Here is a 21,164-nt window from a genome sequence, read left to right on the forward strand (position 1 = left end):
TTGGTAGGAGGGGAAGGGAATGGAGAGCAGTTCTAAATATCTTGCCAAACAGCAGGATTGTGAAAGTCCTTCTTGTTCTTGAGTGGCCTGTAAATGGAAAATGAAGTGGGAAGCCAGTTTCTATTGTTAGCGTCAAATCAGACGTGCCTTCTAGTGAGTGTATCCAGAATATTTAAAGGAAAGCAATCTTGCCCAGCTGGCAGTAGGCAATTTAGTCTTACTTGCTCAATGGTTCTGCTTTTCCGATGCAGTTTTCCCAGAAAGTACAAGCCAGTTTCAGTCAGGAGGTCGCTTTCTCAGCCACAGAGTGTCTTCAGGTAAGGGAAATATTGGCAGGGCACAGTTTATTCTCATGTTCTACAATGACAAGATTGCCCTCAGGTTGTTTCTCAAAATCAGAGCATAATACTATTGACTAATGGGGGTGGAGAAGAGGAGCTACACTGTTTTAAGCTGTCTTTAACAACATGTATACAAAGGAAAGATGTTGGCTTTCTGGCATAGTTCAAGGAGCTAGTGGGGGTTTTTTTAATATAAAAACAACAAACAACCCATCCAAAATGATATGCCCCAACATACCTTCTCCTTTCATGTGTTGCATTACAATTGGGGCAGCTAACTTGGCGTCTTCCAGATGTGGTTAACCTCTGGTTATACAGTACCCATCATGCCTGACCATTGCCCATGCTAGGTGGAGCTGATGGGAGTTGTAAGGTATCTGCAGCTACCCCTGCAATACAATACAATCTCTGGATCCAGGAAGGGCACAGCCATCCCCAATCTGTTTCCCTTAAGATGTTTTGGATGACTACAATAAGTCCCAGCCATCGTGGCCAATGGTCAGGCAAAATGAGAGTTGTAGTCCAACATCTAGAGGGCAATTGAGGAAGGCTCCTCTGGGGTAGATATCCTAGATGACTAGATGTCTTGACTTCTCCCCCCTCCCCCTAAAAATCAAACCTTTAAAGCGGCTGTGAAGAGAGGCTGTATGTTTCCCTCAGGGGAGTTAATGGTGACTTCAGAAACACATTAGGTAGGGAAATGACATGGTGGGAAACATCCCCTCCCCCAATGCTGATGCTCCAATCAAAGTCATTGAGAGCTCTAGACACAAATATATACTGCATCATATCTGCCCCTTCTTGCTACAGGTTCAGATTAAACAGGAACAGAAAGGGGCATCCTTGCCAAAGCCCAACCTTGAGCACCTTCCACAATTGTTGTAAGGTGTATCTGTTTGCGCTTCACCCATAGGCTTTGTGTTGCATTGGCCAAGGGTGAGAGAGAATGCCATGTTGAAATATGATGAATTATACAGTGGTACCTCGGGTTAAGAACTTAATTCGTTCTGGAGTCCCCATTAGCTAAAGTGGTACCTCAGGTTAAGAACAGTTTCAGGTTAAGAACGGACCTCCAGAACAAATTAAGTTCTTAACCTGAAACTGCTCTTAACCTGAGGTACCACTTTAGCTAATGGGATCTCCCGCTGCTCCTGCGCCTCTGCCGCACAATTTCTGTTCTAATCCTGAAGCAAAGTTCTTAACCCGAGGTACTATTTCTGGGTTAGCAGAGTCTGTAACCTGATGCGCCTGTAAACTGAAGTGTCTGTAACCCGAGGTACCACTGTATTCAGTGATGCTGTTCAGAATTCCAGCTAATCCGTTCCATTTCTCCCATCGCCACAATGCTCAGTCGGCATTCCATGGTGACTACTGAGCGTGCTCTGTCTTCATTGGGCTGCTTTTAGGGTTCTGCCTCTTAGTTTTTTTATTTTAATGTAATGCGGTTCCCCTGAGGCTCCAGATATTGCTCCCTTGAATGTTTGTGGCATCATTTTGGCTATATAGGCAATGGAACTCTACCACTGAAGGCTGAAAGTTGAGGGAACGGTGGCTTGGATTTGCTCTCCCGCTCGTTTTTTTACCTTCTCCCTTTCAGAATAGGCAAGCTATAAATCTAAATAAATGTCCAGACCTTTAAAGATTATTTTAAAACTGAAAATTAGTAATATTGATGTAAAAGGCCTCTTTTGGAAGGCATTTTATTTCATACTCTCCCCCGCCATTTCGATATTTGTGATAGATGGTAGCATTTGGGTGAGAAGACTCTAAAGGACAAAATTAAATAAAACAGGTTTTACATACAGTAGTTCTTGAAATGAAACAAATTTACTAAGTGCAGCCATTATTGTTTTCAATGGATATTACACATGAGTAAAAATCAAATGAAGCCTGAAAACCTGCACCACTTTGACAATAAAAGTACTATAATGTGCAGGAGTATTAAAAAGTGATTGAGTTCTTCATTACAGTCATAAAAATAGATATTGCGAAACCGGTACAATATTACACCATATCATGTCATCTAAGAGACTCAAACCTTTTGCATTAATCTTTACCTTTGAATTGTCCTTCTAGGTTTGTCGTTCTCATATATTCAGGAAAATTGCAGATAAAATAGGCCAATAAAAACCAGCTCATAATGTGTGTGTGTGTAAGTGTGCGCGTGTGTGTATGTGGTTACTCCTAGTGTACTCCAGTCACTGTGATTTAAAGTTAAATAAACAGAACCATTCTTAATGTGGGTCTCCATTCTCCAAGTTTCGACGGAGAGGGGAGAGTGGCCTGGGGTGGCTTGCCTCTTTCCCAATCATTCTTTCCCTTAACAAACAATTAAAACTCGTGACCCTCCTCTTCTTTTTCTTCATGGATAATATTTGGAGGACCAAAAAAAGTCAACTTTTTATAACAGAGGTAAAAATCAGCTGGCACGATAGTTCCATTATTTCTATTTCCCATCATAAAATGGGGGATTGCTGTGCTTATTTTCTGAAATTAGCTAGGCTTCATCCCCTCAGAAAGAGCAACCACACCTGTAATTTGCATCCAGTTTTGGCAGAAATACGAACGAGTATTGTATGTATGTATGTATGTATGTAAAGGTTCCCTTCTTGAAGATCTCTGAATAAATCTACCCAAAATTTGGCAGTCCTAACCCATTCTGGAGGGACTCCTTTGCCTACAAATTCCATTAATTTATATAAAAAATCCTACAGCTGATCTTAGAATCCCCATTACATTTAATGAGACAAAGCAGAGTTTCGGGTTTAACAAAGTAACTTTGGACCTGAATAACAAATCAAATTAGAACAACATACAGTGGCTCTGAAACAGATGAGGCTGATTCCAAATGCTACAGATATGAGGAAAATCTTGTGGTTGCTTCATACCCCTAAATTATACTGCCTTGTCTAAGGCCACTTAGCATGTTCACAAAATACTTTGGCAGAGGATTCAGACAGAATCAACTGCCCTGTATTTAAGAGTATGGATAGGTTTTGGGTTTTTTTGAACAGTCTGGGCACATAGTAAAGAGGTGATTCAGTTGCAATTTACTTCTCTACATCCTATTTTGCTGCAGGTAAATTATTGACTCTGCAAGCGACTATTAATTTCTACATGCAATAGATATTTCTTACCGACGCAACAACATCTGTTCTGTCTGTGGGATTGCTTTGAAGATGCTGGGTTTCCTCTGAGACCTTTAAATTGTTGCCACTTTAGGCTCAGCACATTCTGTAATATAGATATATTAGTTAAACCTGCCAGAAATTAGAACACGGAAAAAATAGAATTGTCATTTATAGTATACATCAAGTCTTAAAAGACAGATAATTCAATAATTAATTCAATACACCATAGTTTCCATTACGGAAATGAAACTAATGAATAACTCATGGTAAATACATACCTAATTAAAAAAAAAATCCACTGTGAAGTGCTGCATTAAAATGAAAATTGAAAGAAGGTGGTTAAATTGAAACTCATCTGTTGTGATCACAAATCTTTGGCCTTAATCAACCCGTGTCCATGCTTAGCCCTAATTTAAAAATTGGCAATTATATTTATTAGCTGGTTGGGGAAGAAAAAGCAGATGGAAGGGACTAACAGAGCAGTAGCCCACCCCCACCCTTTTGCACCAGTCTGGGGTCGGTAGGTTTGAATTGCGTGAAAGTATTTGTCCACCTCTCACTGCCTGCTATCAGCATCACTGAATGTGCAAGTGGAAGTCAGGAAGCAAGAAGGCAGCAATTTCCATACTGACCTGTGTTTTTCACAATCAGTGCTGTTTCTGCTCAGTTTTTGCTAATTAACATAAATCACACAACTTACTCAACTATATGTAACTTACATAACTATTTACAAAGCTTATGTAACTTACATTCATTTCAATGTAAAGGAAACATCGCAATAATGTAAAAAAAAATAATAAATCCATTCATTAGGTATTGTTCACGGACCTAAAAACAACAACCATGTGAACAAATACTGATCATATTCCAGACTACAGATGAAAAGCAGCAATTTCTGCTCTTCCTGTCTCCTCCCCCCCCCACCCCCAATTTTGTTGAAGTTCTCAAACATCCTTAGATGGGAGGCTTGCTAGTGAGACTGCCCCCACTGGTGGCTGTCTGTGGAACCGCCCCAAATATTGTGTACTGATAGTGGGTAGCAGCTAAGCTGGTGCAGGGTCCATTGGATCCCAAGACATCAAGATTAACACAGTGATCTGCCTGCCCCTCACTTTTTGCTTTGACCACTGTGTGTGACAAGACTGGACGTGGCAGGGGCCCTGCCTGTCTGTTCAGCCCTGTTGTGGCAGTGGATGCAATTAGGATTGCCCCCTATATTTCCCCCCAAACAACTGATCAGCACAGTTCACAGTTTTCCGATTTTCTGATGCTTTATTTTATTTTATTTTATTTGGACTCTGCTACACATGTCCAGCATGCGTACTGGTTTAAAGAGGGAGATTATCCTTTACTACTATTTACACATGCAGTTCCTAACTGAGATTGTGAACATACGCAGAAGTCTGCATCTTAGCTGGAGCGGACTGGATGATGCTCAGTTTCCCTTCAAAAAATACTACCAGTAGAACTGCAGGACAGATTTTAAACTATCTTGTTCTTTGTCTTCACCACACATAAATTTAATCCTAAAAAGAGTGATTCATCATGTCTTCTCCTTATTGATTTTGATATACGTGCCGGGCAGAATGATTCTGATTGCATAGTACTAAGTGAGACAAGAATCAGGGTTATCTTATTATTGAGATTGGATTTTTAAGATTGCTAGAAAAATAGGGAATCCTGTGTGGATTGCCAAGGCATGCTAGATGTGCCCGCAGGTTATTGCATTGTGTATATTAAACAACTTTATGTTCATCCAATTTTACCCTATGGAAGAGATTAGACAGAGAGCTTCTGAATTAATGTCTGCTTCAGTTATTCAGAAGAAGTAGTCATAAAAGAAAGAAGAAACCCAAATTCAACCATAGTTCGACTATGGGTGCAATAATTTTCTTTTAACAGGTTGAATGGTGGTGTGTGTTAAAGGATAAAAGCATATTAAAACTATTATTATTATTATTATTATTATTATTATTATTTGCATGTATTCAAGCTGTAAATCTGTAAGGTATTTTATAGTACCTGCTAGGCAGTGGTAGTTTTTACAGAAGATGGGCACAATTCACTGGGAGCTTTCCCTGTATATAAAGTTCCATTGAAATGAGTGGTTGATTCATCATGTTTAATGTCTTCTCTCTTCTTTTCCGAGTGGAGTTGTTGTTCAACTTCCATTCATTTTATCAGAGCATGGCAAAGCTGATATTTCAAGTGAAGCATGCCCAGTTTTCATTCACCAAAAATGGACCAGGTTTTCTGTCCTTTTAGCAAACACAAATTTAGCTGCAAAACATTGGTTTTGCAATGTTCCAGATGATTAGTTTTGTGGATGTTTATGCACACAGGCTTAAGACTAGCATTTGCACAGTAAATTATAAATACGCATTGGTCTCACTTGATTAAGTATCCTATATTAAATGAGTGCAACATTTATATTTCATTAATACATAGATGCCAACTTTGAGCAATAGGTGTTCAGGAAGCAAGCAGCATATTAACATTCCGCTGAGTCGCATTGAACAATGATGTGTGCCCTTCTTCGGTGTCATTTCTTGGGTGATTTTTCTAAATTTGGGCTTTAAAATTTAGTAAGATAAACTCCATTTGACCTTTTCTGGATCCAGCCAATTTGAAATGTTTAGGCATAAAAGTACCAGTTTGCTAAGCATCGCCAGTTCTTCATGTGCATTCTTCAACACCTACCCTCACACCTGTATAGGGATTGCACTGTGCTCAGTGAACACATTGTTCTAGCAATAATTGCATGCAGTGTCTGGTGGTCAAACTTCAAAAGCCATCATTAAGACATAATGTGCACTTTAAAGAACACTGGTGTTTTTAAAAACTCGTTTATTTTAGTTTTCCTTATTGGAGCTCCTTTTCTGCTATTTGCAATCATGAAATTGCTTTCAGTACGATGGTTAAATAGCAGGCAATGCAACATTGCAATATGAGATGCGATGCAGGTTGACCCAGGCATGAAAAATTGACAGATCTAATTTACACTTCTCCTACTCCATTCTCACTCTGCCACTCAATTTTACTCCATCCTCCATACCCCCATCCAAACAACATTCCTGTAGCTCTCAATATTGGCACCCTGCATTCCTTGTCTTCTTGGTATCACTTGTATCTTTTTTTTTTTTAGCTCGTCACACTGAGTCATTAAATAGTAAAGACCCTTGCTCTGTTGTTTTGATCTGTTCAGCAGTTGGGATGTTGTTGCTAGTAGTTTTGGAAGAGACAGATTTTGCAGTTTGTAGTCACTTGTAGATATATGACACAGGCTTTGCTTGCTCAAGGTGAATTTGAAGACCCTGCAAGAAGTCACATTTCCATCTGTGCACTACTAACAAAAAGGGGGGGATTAAAACTAGGTCTATTTTTGTTAAGTTTTTTTTTAAAATAAATAAATAATGAACAAGAGAAACTATCCTCTAAACACACTTTGCCCCCAAACCAATTACTTTATTTTTGATAACTATGCAGCTCTTTACTTTCAGAAACATCTGTCACTTTAGCACTTTAGGAAACCCTTGCGGTGTTTTCATGATGCTACAGTGGGGTGATAGCTGGTTTTCAACATTGTGATGATCACCAGCTAAACATCACAATATATCGATATATCATGATATGGGAAATAAGGATGGAACTATGTAGAGGCATTGGCTGGCTTCACAGTTTTTCCCACATTGGGATGTTTGCATTGCGCACATGCACGCACGTATGCACATACATAAATAATGCTTTGTGATATATTGCCAGACCAAAAATTATGAAACCAATATCACAATATGGACTTCTAACCAGTTTTGTGTGATATATTGATATATTGTCCAGCGCTACATGATGCTTGGACCAACTCCAGTATGTCTGTGTACATGGAATGGCTTCCTAACACAAATATATATATGTGGAACAGGGAAGTGATGTGTGCATGCATTTCTTTGTCAGTGCAGACTAGCTTCCTTTTATTGATATGAGCAGGGATCTCCACATGTGCAATTTCTCCCTGTGAATATCAGATCATATACAGCGACACTGAACATAGGTTTGGGTATTTTCTCCCTCGCATAGGTTGAAAAAATCTTTTTTTAAAAAATTCTCTCTCATTTGCAGCGCAAGGCTATTATTGTGCTTGGTTTTGTAACCGCCTTTCTGCTCCTGATCATTGCCCGCCTTACAAACGAAGTCAGCTTTCCTCTGATATTCAGCTGCTTTGGACAAACAAGTGCCAAGTGGATGCCATTTTATACACAACGGCAACCTCTGAGGACGCACTATGGATATATGAATGTGAGAACCCAAGAGGTAAGAATTCACATTAAAACCTCTTTAATGTAAATAATTTATTGTATTATCAGCAAAACTAATGATTTATATAATTTAGAATAGTCCATATTTTGTCTTGTCCAGTAGAAAGTGACAATAGCCTTATATTTTTTAAATCACGAGTATTTAATTGGTTAACCCTTCTTGCATGAGGATTTGCAGAGAGCTAGATATCTATGCTTAATGGTGCTTATTCCTTAGTAAAAGTGTGTTTAGGGCTGAAGCCTTAGCTATTTTTACTGAGCACAGAAGCAAATAGCAAAGTAACTTCTGATAGCTTCCAAAAGCAAAATAACTGTTTGTCTTCCTGAAGGCCCAAGGGGCATATCATATGGAGCATAGCATCTTTCTTTTCAACAAATACAACCTTATCATAACAAAATATAATTAATATAATTAAATGTTCCCATTCATATTTAGTATAAATTAATTTCAGAGAAAACATGTCGTGGTTAACTTTGATTAAAGCTGTGAATGATACAATGCTGTTGCTATGGTGTCTTGGAGCTGTAGCTATAGCAACAGTTGTAAGAAAAGTTTTATGTAAAATAAAAAAGTATGAAATCCCCACTGCAGAATCTTCCCCCGATGATGGAATCCAGTGTGCTTCTAACACTGTATTATAGAAAATACTAGCACAAGCTAGCATAAATTTTAAGGCAATCATTCCCAATAACTTGCCCTCCAGATGTGTTGGACTCCAACTCACAACAACTCCAGTCAGGTGATTTTCCAGGGTTCAAAAACAGTAACATCCATGAATAAAAGGGAGTTTTTCCTGGGAAGATAGCCGCCTTTGAATACATAGAGGGTGACGGGGGCAGAGCTAGAAAATTTGTGCACGCTCATGCCTTCTCGTTTGTTCACTTAAGCCCTAACATCCCAGCACCTGAACAGGGCTTACACTACAAATGAAAATTGCTCTAAAGGACAATTACATCCCCCCCCCCCCGGTGTCCTTATTTCTGGCAGCTTTCACTTCTATGTATATATTTACAGTAGTTGTGTTTTAAATTGCACTACTATTTCTAGAATTATCTTTCCCATATGCCAGTGGTGGGAAACCTATTCAGCTATTCAGCTCCAACTCCCATCAACTCCAGGCAACATGGCCAGTGGTCAGGGATGTGGGAGTTGTAGTACAGCAGCATCCTGCTCTGTCAGCAACAATTTATGACAGCAGTCATACTCTCAGAATAAAAGCTTGTGGATGCTCTAGGTTAGCCGCTCACCTAGCTTTGACGTAAAATGTTGTGTCCATTCAGTGAATCCAGGAAATAACCTCATGATTTGTGATATTCTCATATCTAGGTCAAGATCAATGGCTAGCAAGGGGATGGAGAGGGGTAGGAAGGAGATGGAGACTGTATTTTATACATACGCATTGCACTATCCAATATGGATGATAACATGCCACATTTAATGGTTCTCTGAGGCTGCATGGAGCATAGGGAGAGAGATAAAGGTCACTGTTCACTGTTGAGGGATATGAGCATTTTAGGAGTGCCCCCCCTCTCTCCATCTTAGTTCTTCACTGAAGCTGCACAGTATGACCAAGGGGCAGGATTAGGCCCAGCAGGGGAGTAGATAATTAGGAAAATTTCTTCTTCCAGTTTCCACCCCTGAACTCCTCTTTGTTTGAAAAGCAGAGAGGAGAATTATCATTGACCCATTACCATGATGCAGAAATGGGGACAGAACTGAGAATGGTAGGGCCATCCTGGTTTGTGGGCTCCCCAAAGGCATCTGGTTAGCTGCTCTGGAAAGCAGGATAGTGGACAAGATGGGTATACTGGTCTGATCCGACAGGACTCTGTTTATTAACTTACAGAGATTTTTTTTCATTTTTGTTTTTAATTCTACTCACATAGCTACAACACTGGATTGGTTAAGAGAGTGCATGACGAGGATGTGATATGAGAACTCTTGAGCCACCAATTAAGCTGCAGTGGTGAGAGGCAGCCAGGAGCCATGCAAGGTTACTGTACTCATAGCTTCCTCCACCTATGCCAGTTATTAGTATAAGGGACAGCATTTGTGGATTGGTATATAGACTCTAGCATCTTTCATCAACAACAGCATCTCTAATTCAGAGATGCCTAATAAATAATTGTGGAACACTTAGTACTTGTCTGGAGATCATACATCTTCCGTAAGATATATGTAGCACTTAAGAAGGTGAAATGTAGCGGCACACCAAGGTGGTGATTGATCGACTATAGCACAGTGAATCAATGTTTCCGTATTTTGTAACCATTCAGTAATTTTCACTCCAGGTTAAAAAACGCTTATGTCAGCAGAATGGTTTCATAATTTCACTGGAAGTTTAGAAATATAGCCAGTTGAAGTTATAATGACTTCCATTGGTACAAGTTTGGAGGTTGAAAAGAATAAAAGAATAGGAAATAGGATGCATGCTATTGGTTGTGGCACCTAATGGGCACCTGCCACTACTTCTTGTGTGTATAATGGAGATGGATATTGTGTACATATATGTTCACTCTAATTGCTGTAATTTTCTCATGTCTCAGAATGTGTACTGTACTTTGTACATGCAGTGGCATGAATGCACACAAGCCTACATTCTTACTGTGCGGTGTATATTTCCAGCAATGTGAACTGGCTCTAAGGAATTATTCATCCCGGGTTGCCCTTTGTGCAACTTTCGCAGTGACTGAGAATGTCAAAAGCACTTCCATATTGTCTGATGTGCCAGATGACACAGTAGGTTCTTCTAGGATTTCTATAGCATTATGCTTCTTCAGAGAGCACACGAAGAAAGGAAAATACCACTTCTAGCCCTTTCTTCGTGATTCAGGGGGACTTGAAAGAGGGGAGCAAAAGTGTTTAGAACTTTTTGATTCAGAGAGTGGGAAGGAAAATTTATTTCCACTTCCTTAAAGGAAGCATGGATGTTTTCATGTTCTTTTATCTAACTTTCCTGTGTATTATCTTCAACCATTTGATTATCTTTTAAAGTCACCTCTAGTTCGTTTGGTTTTTCTCATTTCTCATTTTCCTTGAATTTCTTCTCCTTTTTCTGTTCCATACTGGCTGGCTTCCATTATCCTATAGCATGCAGTTCAAATTTATTTTGGTAGCTTATAAAGGTCTCCATGTTCTGTCTCCTCCTTATCTTTCGCTTCACTTATCTCTTTATACTCTACTCCCTCTTGTTTTTATGCTCTAGTGGTACTTTACTTCTTGTCAAACCCTAAATCTCATATGTTATTTCTACACTGCACCTTTTTTCTGTGTCTTGCTGTTACTTATCTCTGAAATATTCTGCTCCTGCTATTAGGACATCTTCATCATTTGGGGGTTTTTAATGGTGGTTGAAGTCACAGGTGCTTCCGCTTTTCTTTATAGTTAACTCTCCTTGATTTTGCTTCACTTTCAACCCTTCCCTATATCTCCATGGTTTTTAGCTTGTGTCCAGGATCTGTCTACAGTTTTATTTATGATGCAGCACATTATTTGGAACAACAATTAACATTTTTTTCCCATAATTACAAATGAAATGCTGGATATATTGCACTTAACTTGCAGTGCAAACCAACAGATGTCCACTTAGAAGTAAGTTCCATTGAATTCAGTGAGATTTACTTTCAGTTATGCATGTAGAGCAGTCTTTCCCAATCTAGTGCTCTCCAGATGTTTTGGCCTATGGCTTCCATTACCCTCAGCCATCACGGGAAGGAATTATGGGAGTTCTAGTCCAAAATATGTGAAGAGCACCCGGTTGGTGGTGGCTGGTATATAGGCTTTTCAGCCTTAGGGTATAATCCTCAACCCATTTATTTGGGAATAAGTCATACTGCACTAACTTCAGAGCCAACATACAGAGGGTGATGAAGTGTGCTTCCATGTTATAGACAGGAAGAAGCGATATGAAATCAAACTGGACTGGATTATCAGAAAGTTAAGAGATCAAGATAAGATTAGGAAAGAGGGCAGTGGAATTTTGATGTGCCTGAGCTAGATGGGCCTTTGGCCTCATCCAGCAGAGCTCCTCTTGTGTTCTTAAATATTGTTCTTCATGGAGTCTCTCCACTTGTCATTCATGCTAACTCCACCCAACATCCCAACACACTCTCCTGCTGTCAAACATTCCTCCACTTACTCTTCTGTTACAATGCTCTTGAAAGTAGGTTTTAAGAAAATGTCGAAGCTGTTTCTATATAAAACGTAGAGTTTGTATAGATTAGATTTATGTCATCTGGAAGCACAGACCCTCCAGTTTCCCTATTTTCCAGGGACGTCCCTGATTTTGAGAAGCCGTCCTGGTTTCTGATTTGATCCCAGAATGTCCCACTTTTCCTTAGGATGTTCCTATTTTCATCAGAGAAATGTTGGTGGGTATGGAAGCACTTGCCCCTTAATAAACACACAGACCCTTTTCTGCTAGGAGATTATGCGCTGTGTAAAAAAGCTGTCCATGGAAATAAGTGTAAGCGGCCTAGTTACAAATTTTCTTGCTCCCTTTTACAGAGATGGAAGGTAGCTGGAGTTTGTGCTTGCATTTTAAGCTTCCAGTGTCATCTGAATTATTAATGTTATTTATTTATGTAAATTTGATTCCTGCTTTAGCTTTGAAAGCCTGGGATAGTTAATACGTTTTCCAAATAGATGGAACACATGAAAATAAAATAAAAATAAAATACGTTAGGGCAGCTATCGTTATCCCCTGAGCCACACTTCTGTTGTTCACTGTACTGGCTTTCTGGCATGGAATTAATATAATGACTATTTTACCCTTTCTGCCCTTAAAATAAATGCATCACTCTCAACATTACAGAGGTGAAAGATGCAAGCGAGCATTTCATGCCAAAGGAGCTGAATGGCTATCCTACAGAGGTCTAGATTGCTCTACACCCTAGTCTGTGGCCTTTTGTGCTTCAAATCTTGTGTTCTCTGAACCCTAGACATCTGTTCACTTGCAAGGGCTTCTGCTTCCCTCATTCCTTTAGCATACAGCCCCAGTTGGGACCTAGTTTCGCTGCAGGCCACTTTAAAAGGATAGCAGGTAGAAGAGGGCCAAGTCCACTCTTCACCTCCTTACCCTTCCACAATGCTTGCCAATAAAAGCAGCATCACTTGCTATCTCCATTGCCCAAATCCAGTGGAGTGGGAGGCATCTGGGAGGGTGTGAAATTGGACTGTATCCTGGCAACTTTCACATCATTGATTTATTTGGGGGTAGCCACCTGAGTTGAAAGTAGTGCCTAACTTTCATGCTTTGCTATTACTGCTGCCCTGCATGAAGACAGTCGAGAGGGGGCAGGTGCATAAACTAGGAGTGTCATTTCTGAAGGGCTGCTCCCAATGCATTTTTCTCCCTGAGGTGATGGCCAAGATGGTGCCCTCACCATTCCAAATACAGGAAACTGTCTGAACTGGCAATGGAGTCTTCAGTGTGAGAAGTGAGGTTACAGGGAACCAGCCAGAGGGCCTTCTTAGTAGTCACGTCCACCCTGTGGAACGCTCTCGCACCCGACGTTTAGTGCTTCGTTGGAGCAAACATCAATTCAGGTTTTCTGCAGATTGCTGCTTGCTCCGATTGAGCTTTAAAGAGTGAATTTTTGTGGGGAAATCTCCGGAGCAAAAAAGAAAAAAAAAGAAGAGAAGAGAAAGGAAAATGTGCGTGGACACAGATTTAAAGCACAGACTGGGCCTGGAAAGAGCGATGGGAAGGTAAGTGTGTATAAGCCCCCACTCTGCCTAAAGACAGGGCTGGCCCTGCATTGTTGTGCTGTTGCAGAGAATTATTGAGCACACTTCAACCTCACAGAGGAGCAGCACCAGCCAGGTAAAAAAGGAAGTTCATGAGACAGTTGTGGCCCTGCTTCCAATGTATCCATTGGCCTTGCACTAAATGAGTGTTCACAACAGAAGAATAATCTGCAGTGGTGTGAAAGGATTCTAAAGTGTGCCTTGGTTTCATGTCCTACCCTCCTGGCACCCCTTCTACCTCACCTCCTTGAGACAGAGAGATTGAGAAATGGCAGGCACTGGAAGGCACATTTGAGAGGCTAGTTGTGCCCCCCCCCACTAAAACAGTTAGTATATAAGAAGAGCTGTGCTGGCTCAGACCAAAGGACCATCTCATCCAGCATCTTATTTTGCACAGTGGCCAACCAAGTGGTTCCATGAAGCCCATGGTGTATGCAGCAATAAAGCAGTATCTCTGTCTTGCAGCTTCTTAGTACCTCTTTTTCAGTGGCGTACTATGTTAGCAACTGAAGGTTGCCTATAACCATCATGTCAGACCTTGGAATAGAACAATGTTCTTCAGTGTTGGGTCCCTAAGTGATATTGGACTACATCTCCCATCACACCTGACTATTAGCCAAGCTGGCTGGGAATGATGGGAGCTGTAGTCCAACAACATCTAGGGACCATATCTGAATTCAGAGATCAAGCTTCATTCAATAGAAATGTAGTGGCCTGTTTTACATGTAATGCAAGGTGAATTCTTTGGAAGAACCCCATCCCCCACAGCTGTGTAAATGAGAAGGGCAGGCTCTTTAGACATTTCATTAAATCAATAATAAACATGAGCTTTGCTGGCGATTATAGAAAGCTCGCTGAATAATAATACCTGAAACATTTTGCTGACATCAATCACTCCCTATCTTAAAAAAAAATTATCTCTGTTGCTCTTTAAGAACTCTCACACATTTTTACTGAAGTGGAAAATCATCTTTCATAATTTATTATCTTTCATAATTTAACCTCCCATCCCTAAGGCATCTCTGGTTTGCGTTGTTCTCCCGTCACATTTCTTTATCTTCAGAAATCTCCATATTACTATAATTGAGACAGAAGCGTACATTGTACAACATTCCACTAAGTGTAGTCCTGCGATTGCTTCATGAGTTGTGTAGATTGTGGGGTGGAGGGGTGGGGGTGGGGAGAAAGAGCAAAGCTTGCAGCATGTTGCATAGCGAGTCTTAATAAATAACCCTGGAGATGTTTAATTTAAGAGTAAATTAGTCTGTCAAGCTCAGTGGAGTTCAAACTGCTCTGCAGTAAGCTTGAAGCTTACCCATCAAGTAGTAAACCCCATACAGTGTAATTGCATCTGTTTTGAGAACGAACTGCAATAAGAGGTGAGTACAGGACCATAATAATAATAAAAATGCAACTATTGCCCTATAAAAGAATTTAAGGGAACAAGGAACAAAAACTCCACATGATTCTTCTGAGGCAATTGTTAAATGTTAGCATTTTGACATTTTGGACCTGTTTTCTTCATCTTGTTTAGAGGGCTAACGTGCATGGTTTATGTAATGTAATGGGAGAATGTAAAGAGGGAGAAGTTCAGTTACAAAGAAATGGAATGTCCTCTTGTTAATCTGCTAAAAGGTCTCTTGCAATCTCAAGCTAGGAATTGGCTAAAGATAGAGCATTGTGGAATCTCTCATTCACAAACTGGTACCTAAAAGGATTCCCCTGAAATATATTTTTAAAGGCCTCTTGAACATAAGATAACAAAATAATAATAAGAAGAAAGATATGGTTCTGTGATCAGCACAGTCAAGCACAATAATAATAATAAGAAAGATATGGTTCTGTGATCAGCACAGTCAAGGCATTTACACTGGAATCTTACTAGATATCATCACCATCATCTTACAGATATTTGTTCAATGCCTTGTTGTCTCATGCCTATTTCAGTGTACAAGAAACATTCCCAGAAGATTACACATCTGCTCCACGTTGCCAGGCTTCCCTAAATTCATATATGTTCCAGGACAGAGAAAGCACTGGTTTAATTAGCATAACTGATGAGTCGTTCACTTCATCCTGACATCATGGTAGTGTCGGTGGCGATGATGATGAGGTGCCCTGTATCATTAAATTCTGATTTGCAGTTACTGCTTGTTTGACGGATAGGGGCAGAGCTTAGCCAGGAAAGAGTTTGTCTTAAATGAAGAGGAAACATCACTCTCTAGCTGTGGAGGATGCTGATACTGGAAAATTAGTATGGAGGGAAAGTGACAAAACAAAAGCATTTTAAGCCATATTCCCAGCAGTAGGTAAAAATGATGTTGTGCCACATTCAAAATGATGGTTCTTCACTGCCTGGCAGAACACGAGCTAAATTTTGTGATCAGTAGAATTGGAGTACTTGTGGTGTGCAGTTTGTCAATTATCATCTGGGAACTAGCATCACAGTTCTCCTTCAGATTGCTGTTAAATGCTTTGCACCCATGCCAGTTAAGCTTTAGTTATTCTCTTGTTTTGTTTCCTGGGGAAGCAATGGCCTTGCACAAGGTCATTCCGCTTAGGGAATGCATTTTCTCAATACAATCCTGAGAATAATGCAAGGGCTATAATATAAAAAGCCTTCAGAATTCCCAAGTTCTTCCTGAGTTAAGAGAAAGTCAGCATGTTCCCTTGAAGTAGACGTCTGCTCTTGCTCTCGAGTCTTGTACAACGACAGTGGTGCTTCCCACATACAATACTGCTCGCTTTAGCTGTGCAGTGCTGTGGCTTGGGAATGCCATTTACAGCTAGCCACGAGGAGGCAAGACATTTGGATGTTGGGTGCATGGCATTGTGGTTTATAAACCTGTGTCATGCCCCCATTGACTGCTTTTTGTGGAGGGTGGGACAGGAAGTCCTTCCTACTCATCGGAAGGTGAAGTTGTGGCATTAATTTACAAGGTCCTTTACAGCTTGGGTCCAGGATACGTCAAGCACCACCTGATCCCTTGTATCTCTGCTTGGTCATTGAGGTCATAGGAAGAGTCACTGGTCCCCAATGACTTGGATTCACAGATGTTATCTACCATAAGCCATGTGCTCAGTATTGTGGGCCAAATTTTGTGGAACTCCTTTCCAGTTGAAGTCACACAGGTCCCCTCCCTGGGTACCTTCTGGAAGTTGCCAAAAACTTTTTTTGTATTCCAGCAGGCTTTTTAATTGAATTCTGATTTTATAGTTAACTCATTTTAGTCGTATTGTATTGCATTTCCTGTACACCACAAATAAGCTACAGTTCTGGAGACTGTCTTCCAAAAGGCTTTCCCACCTGCTATTCAGCACTATTGCCAATCATTTTATTATTCATTATTAAATATCACACACACACACAGTATTAGATTTTTTTCCAGACAAAAAAATAACGTAGAACTTTCAGAGACTGGCTGCATATCTTAACACATCACAAATACAACCTTACAAAATATCAGAACAGAACTTTGGAAATGAAAATCAACAACAAATATAAAAGCCCGCATTCAAAGCAACACAGTGAGCCGCAAAACAATATCCTTTTAAACACCTGAGTATGTTACAAGTAAAAATTTGGCACAAAATTGCAGTAAAATTCACACATATTAAAGCATTGCAAGTAGCTAAACAAAAAATCACTAAGGATGAAACTGCACCCACGCTTCCCTTGGCAGTAACATTTCCCAAGCACATCCTTAGCACATTCTTCCACTTGCAAACCTCATTCTCATCCACTCCCAGCAATCATACCCATAACACAGTTAATCCCAAACCAACCACTTGTCACCAGGCAAACAGAGTTAAACATAATTTACAACCAGCTCATTCACCTACTTCCATATAAACAACAGCATAACTACTCACTCCCTGTCTCCCACCCAGGTATACTCTATATTGGTTGAGTATCTCACATTGAGTGGTATTAAGTAACTTTATAACTACAATAAATGTACAACCCATACTCTTGCCCTGGGCAGCAAAACCACAATTCTGTTTATCAGTCAATCATGCATCACTCCCTTTCTCCTCACTGCCCTCACCCTTGTAGTGACTGCAAAGGGAAAAGCTAAAGAGAGACCATTGCCTTTGGTGTCTTTTCACTGGAGTTGCAAACCCTAGGGGCGTTGACCTATTGGAGGCAGCTCACCCCACTTCAGCAGTGTTCTTCTCTAGTCTGTACACTGGGAGACAAGTTAGTGAGCTGCAGCTGTTTACATTCTCCTACTCAGGAATCAAGGGATGCAGGTGGCGCTGTGGGTTAAACCACAGAGCCTAGGACTTGCCGATCAGAAGGTCGGCAGTTCGAATCCCTGCGACGGGGTGAGCTCCTGTTGCTCAGTCCCTGCTCCTGCCAACCTAGCAGTTCGAAAGCACAAAGTGCAAGTAGGTAAATAGGTACCGCTCCAGCGGGAAGGTAAACGGCGTTTCTGTGTGCTGCTCTGGTTCGCCAGAAGCAGCTTAGTCATGCTGGCCACATGACCCAGAAGCTGTCTGCGGACAAACGCCGGCTCCCTCGGCCAATAAAGCGAGATGAGCGCCGCAACCCCAGAGTCGGTCACAACTGGACCTAATGGTCAGGGGTCCCTTTACCTTTTACTCAGGAATCAACTCCAACTTAGCATCAGCACCCTGGCTGGCAGGGCAACCAGGAACAGAGTGGGCAATGAGATGAAATGGCCTCTCCCTTGTTCCGTTGCTCCTTAATTCAAAGCAGGTCAGCGTCAAGAACAAATTTGAGAGCAGGAATTAGGAGCTGCAAAAAACCCAAAACCTTTGACATCATAAGAGGGAACCTACAGAAACAGTCAGCAAGAAGCATGTTTCTAAAACTTGGACTGTCCTTGAATGACCACAGAAAAGCCTTATGACATCATGTAGACACAATGGAGGACACCCCCCCCCCCAGGATCAAACAATTCTTTTAATGACAAATTTGAGAGTTCCACAACACTCTTTTCAAGGCCCCAGAAATGGTTCCTGGGATGCAAGTTAGCCATCTGTGATCTATGTAATGAAAAATACTATACTTTCTTGTTTTCTTGTTTCTTATTGATTTTTGTACTTAAAGACTTTCTGGCAAGGTCTATTTTTTATCATCATAAAGACATTTGCAATCTCTGCTGCTGGATTGGTTTGGCAGGCTTGCTCACTTCAGGTGTTAGTAGTCAATTATTATTGTGCCGAATATTATAAGAGAGGAGGAGGCCCCTGGGATTCATATGTTTTGTGTGTGTTGGGAATGTTCTTTTAAAGTGAGACTGTTGTACAAGTTTTGTCTTTTCAGTGTGGGATATGACTTCCCTGCCTCAGTTTCGCCACTGCTTAATTAATTTCAACCTGCATCTCATAGTTTTTGAAATAGCATCTGGGATGTGCCAGTTTGACAACAGCAGCCTTCTGGGTCTGTCTTGGAAGGTCTTTGTTTTGGTTGAATACCTTTGGACACTAATCAAGAGTGAATTAAGAGAAGCTACTTGAGTTGTGTGTGAGTTCTTAAACAGCTGCAGCAGAGATGAGGAAGGGGAACTGAAACTGTTCTTCTTCCTCCCCACAACTTATTTTCATGCAACTCCTGCTAATGGGCTCAGAAATCATGTGTGCAACACCTGTTTTCAATTCCCCATCCAACTTGGGATGTAGGCATGGAAGCTAGAATAGGACACTAGGCATCATCAGTTGCATGTCCTATTTCTATGTCAGTTAATATTTTCGTACCCCTGAATCTTGTAATTATGCATGTTTCAGTTTAGGTAGCAAGATGAGAAGACATTCATTTGAATTATGGTCACATTTGTTGCTGCACATGTGGTCTTTGAAATTCACTATTTATCTCCTGATTATTCAAGATAATCAGTAATATTAATGTAGATCCTCAAGTGCTATTTGATGCTCAGTTTAATTTTAAACCTCAAAATAATCTTGGCGTGAGCTTTGATCCTTGTATAATAGCTTCCTGAAGGCTTACTCTGTGTCACTTTCAGTGGAATTTTAATCTGAGAAGGTGCACTGGAAGCTATCTAGAAATTCAACCTGTCTTGTAAAGGTGTATTTGATCTTAACACATCTGAAGGCTATTGAATGGTTTTATTATGAAACTTACTAATACCATATTATTTTACTATTAAATCTTCTTTTACCGTTAGGATGAATGCTTAAGAAAAAAACAGATTATCTCTCTATGACAGGCAGCATTTGCTACTTATTTCATTATGCAAGGTAGTAGCAATGTTTAGGCAGCTAATGCCAGTTAAAAAGGTGCCCTAGTCTATCAACCATTCTAAACCTATGTGCTTTGCAAAAGGTCCACTTCATCCATTAATGGCACATAACAAATATTTCTGTCACCCTGCTGTGCATTTTCTCCATTTTTGATAAATTAGAATTAACTTTCTATTTTGCATACTTGCATGCCTATTTATCACATATATTTACAAACCTATTTTAGTTAGTTGACAAAATAATCAAAACAACAGGCTCATTTGCCCATTACACTTGTGACAGGGCTCATAACAATGCATGCAGCCTTCACAAATAGAAAGTGTCTCTATTCAATAGAGAGTGCACTTATTTTGATGTCCCGGTGCAGAGGAAGCAGCCATGGCAGCTCTACAGTGTTTTTGTGTTGAACAACTTGTTTTTGTAATAGAGAAGATAATTGGATTTAAGCACAATGAACACATTTTTGCATGCCTGCCATGGCAACCAAATAAGTTGAATTTTTGGTTTAGACTTTTACGTCGCCTTCCCCTCTTCAGTGTGCTTCTTTGATTTTTTGTTTTTTTGTTTTTACAGTGCAGTGCTCGAAATAGCAATGGGAAGAGCAATTTAAATTAAATAAGCCATGCTCAGGGAAACAAAATAGGATCAGCAATACACAGGACATGGAGGGACAAAAGTAATTGGTAGCTCAGCAGTGTTGGCTCCATGATTTGTGGAGTGGGGGCTGAGGATGGCATACTCAGTGTGGCTTACCAAGATGGAAGAAGTGGGACATTGAAACAACTCTTAGGCTGCACCTTATTTTCTGAGATAAATTGTGGAAATGGTAGTGTTTATTAGAGTAGTAAATGAATATTGTATGCAGTTGAGACTTGTGAATGGGAACAGTGGCGTAGCGTGGGGGTGCAGGGGGGGCCGGGTGCACCGGGCGCAACACCTGGGGGTTAGGGTTAGGGGCGCAAATCCATGGGTTAGGGGGCGCAAATCCATGGGTTAGGGGGTGCAAATTACTTGCCTTGCCCCGGGTGCTGACAACCCACGCTATGCCACTGAATGGGAAGAATGAATGGTTTGTTTGGGTGTGTGAATGGAATGTGCATGTGGTGTATGCGGACCGTATGACACTGCCATGCATTGAGTCAGACCGTCTGTGCATGTAGCTCATTATTGTTTACACCGAATGGCAGCAGCTCTCCTGGTGCTCAGATTGAATCTGGGACTTCTGCATGCATCTACAGCCCCATCTCCTTAAAAGAGGGCAGGAAGGTCAGGCTGGTTGCATGGTTATATATATACTGTGTGTGAACAGTGCATGAGCGCATGAATGTGGCAGAATTTAGTTGGTGCCCTTGCATTCATGGAAGGACCTTTGACTCAAAGGATGCTTCTGTTCATGGAAGAA

At 40.6% G+C, this 21,164-nt stretch overlaps 1 protein-coding gene across 5 annotated transcripts in view; it reads left to right on the plus strand.

The window, feature by feature from the left end:
- Window positions 1–21,164, plus strand: part of ST6GALNAC3 (ST6 N-acetylgalactosaminide alpha-2,6-sialyltransferase 3) — a 244,704-nt gene that overhangs the window by 106,059 nt on the left and 117,481 nt on the right. For 4 of the 5 annotated variants that reach the window (XM_081914684.1, XM_081914682.1, XM_081914681.1 and 1 more), the window contains exon 2: window positions 7,589–7,780. The exons of the other annotated variant lie outside the window; for it this stretch is intronic. In XM_081914684.1, coding sequence (XP_081770810.1) covers window positions 7,712–7,780 — 69 coding nt within the window. In that variant the 5' untranslated portion in view covers window positions 7,589–7,711. The remainder of the gene's footprint in view (window positions 1–7,588; window positions 7,781–21,164) is intronic. 5 annotated transcript variants of the gene reach the window in all.

This window comes from Podarcis melisellensis (genome assembly GCF_964234715.1).
Source record: "Podarcis melisellensis genome assembly, chromosome: 6".
Taxonomy (NCBI): Eukaryota; Metazoa; Chordata; class Lepidosauria; order Squamata; family Lacertidae; genus Podarcis; species Podarcis melisellensis.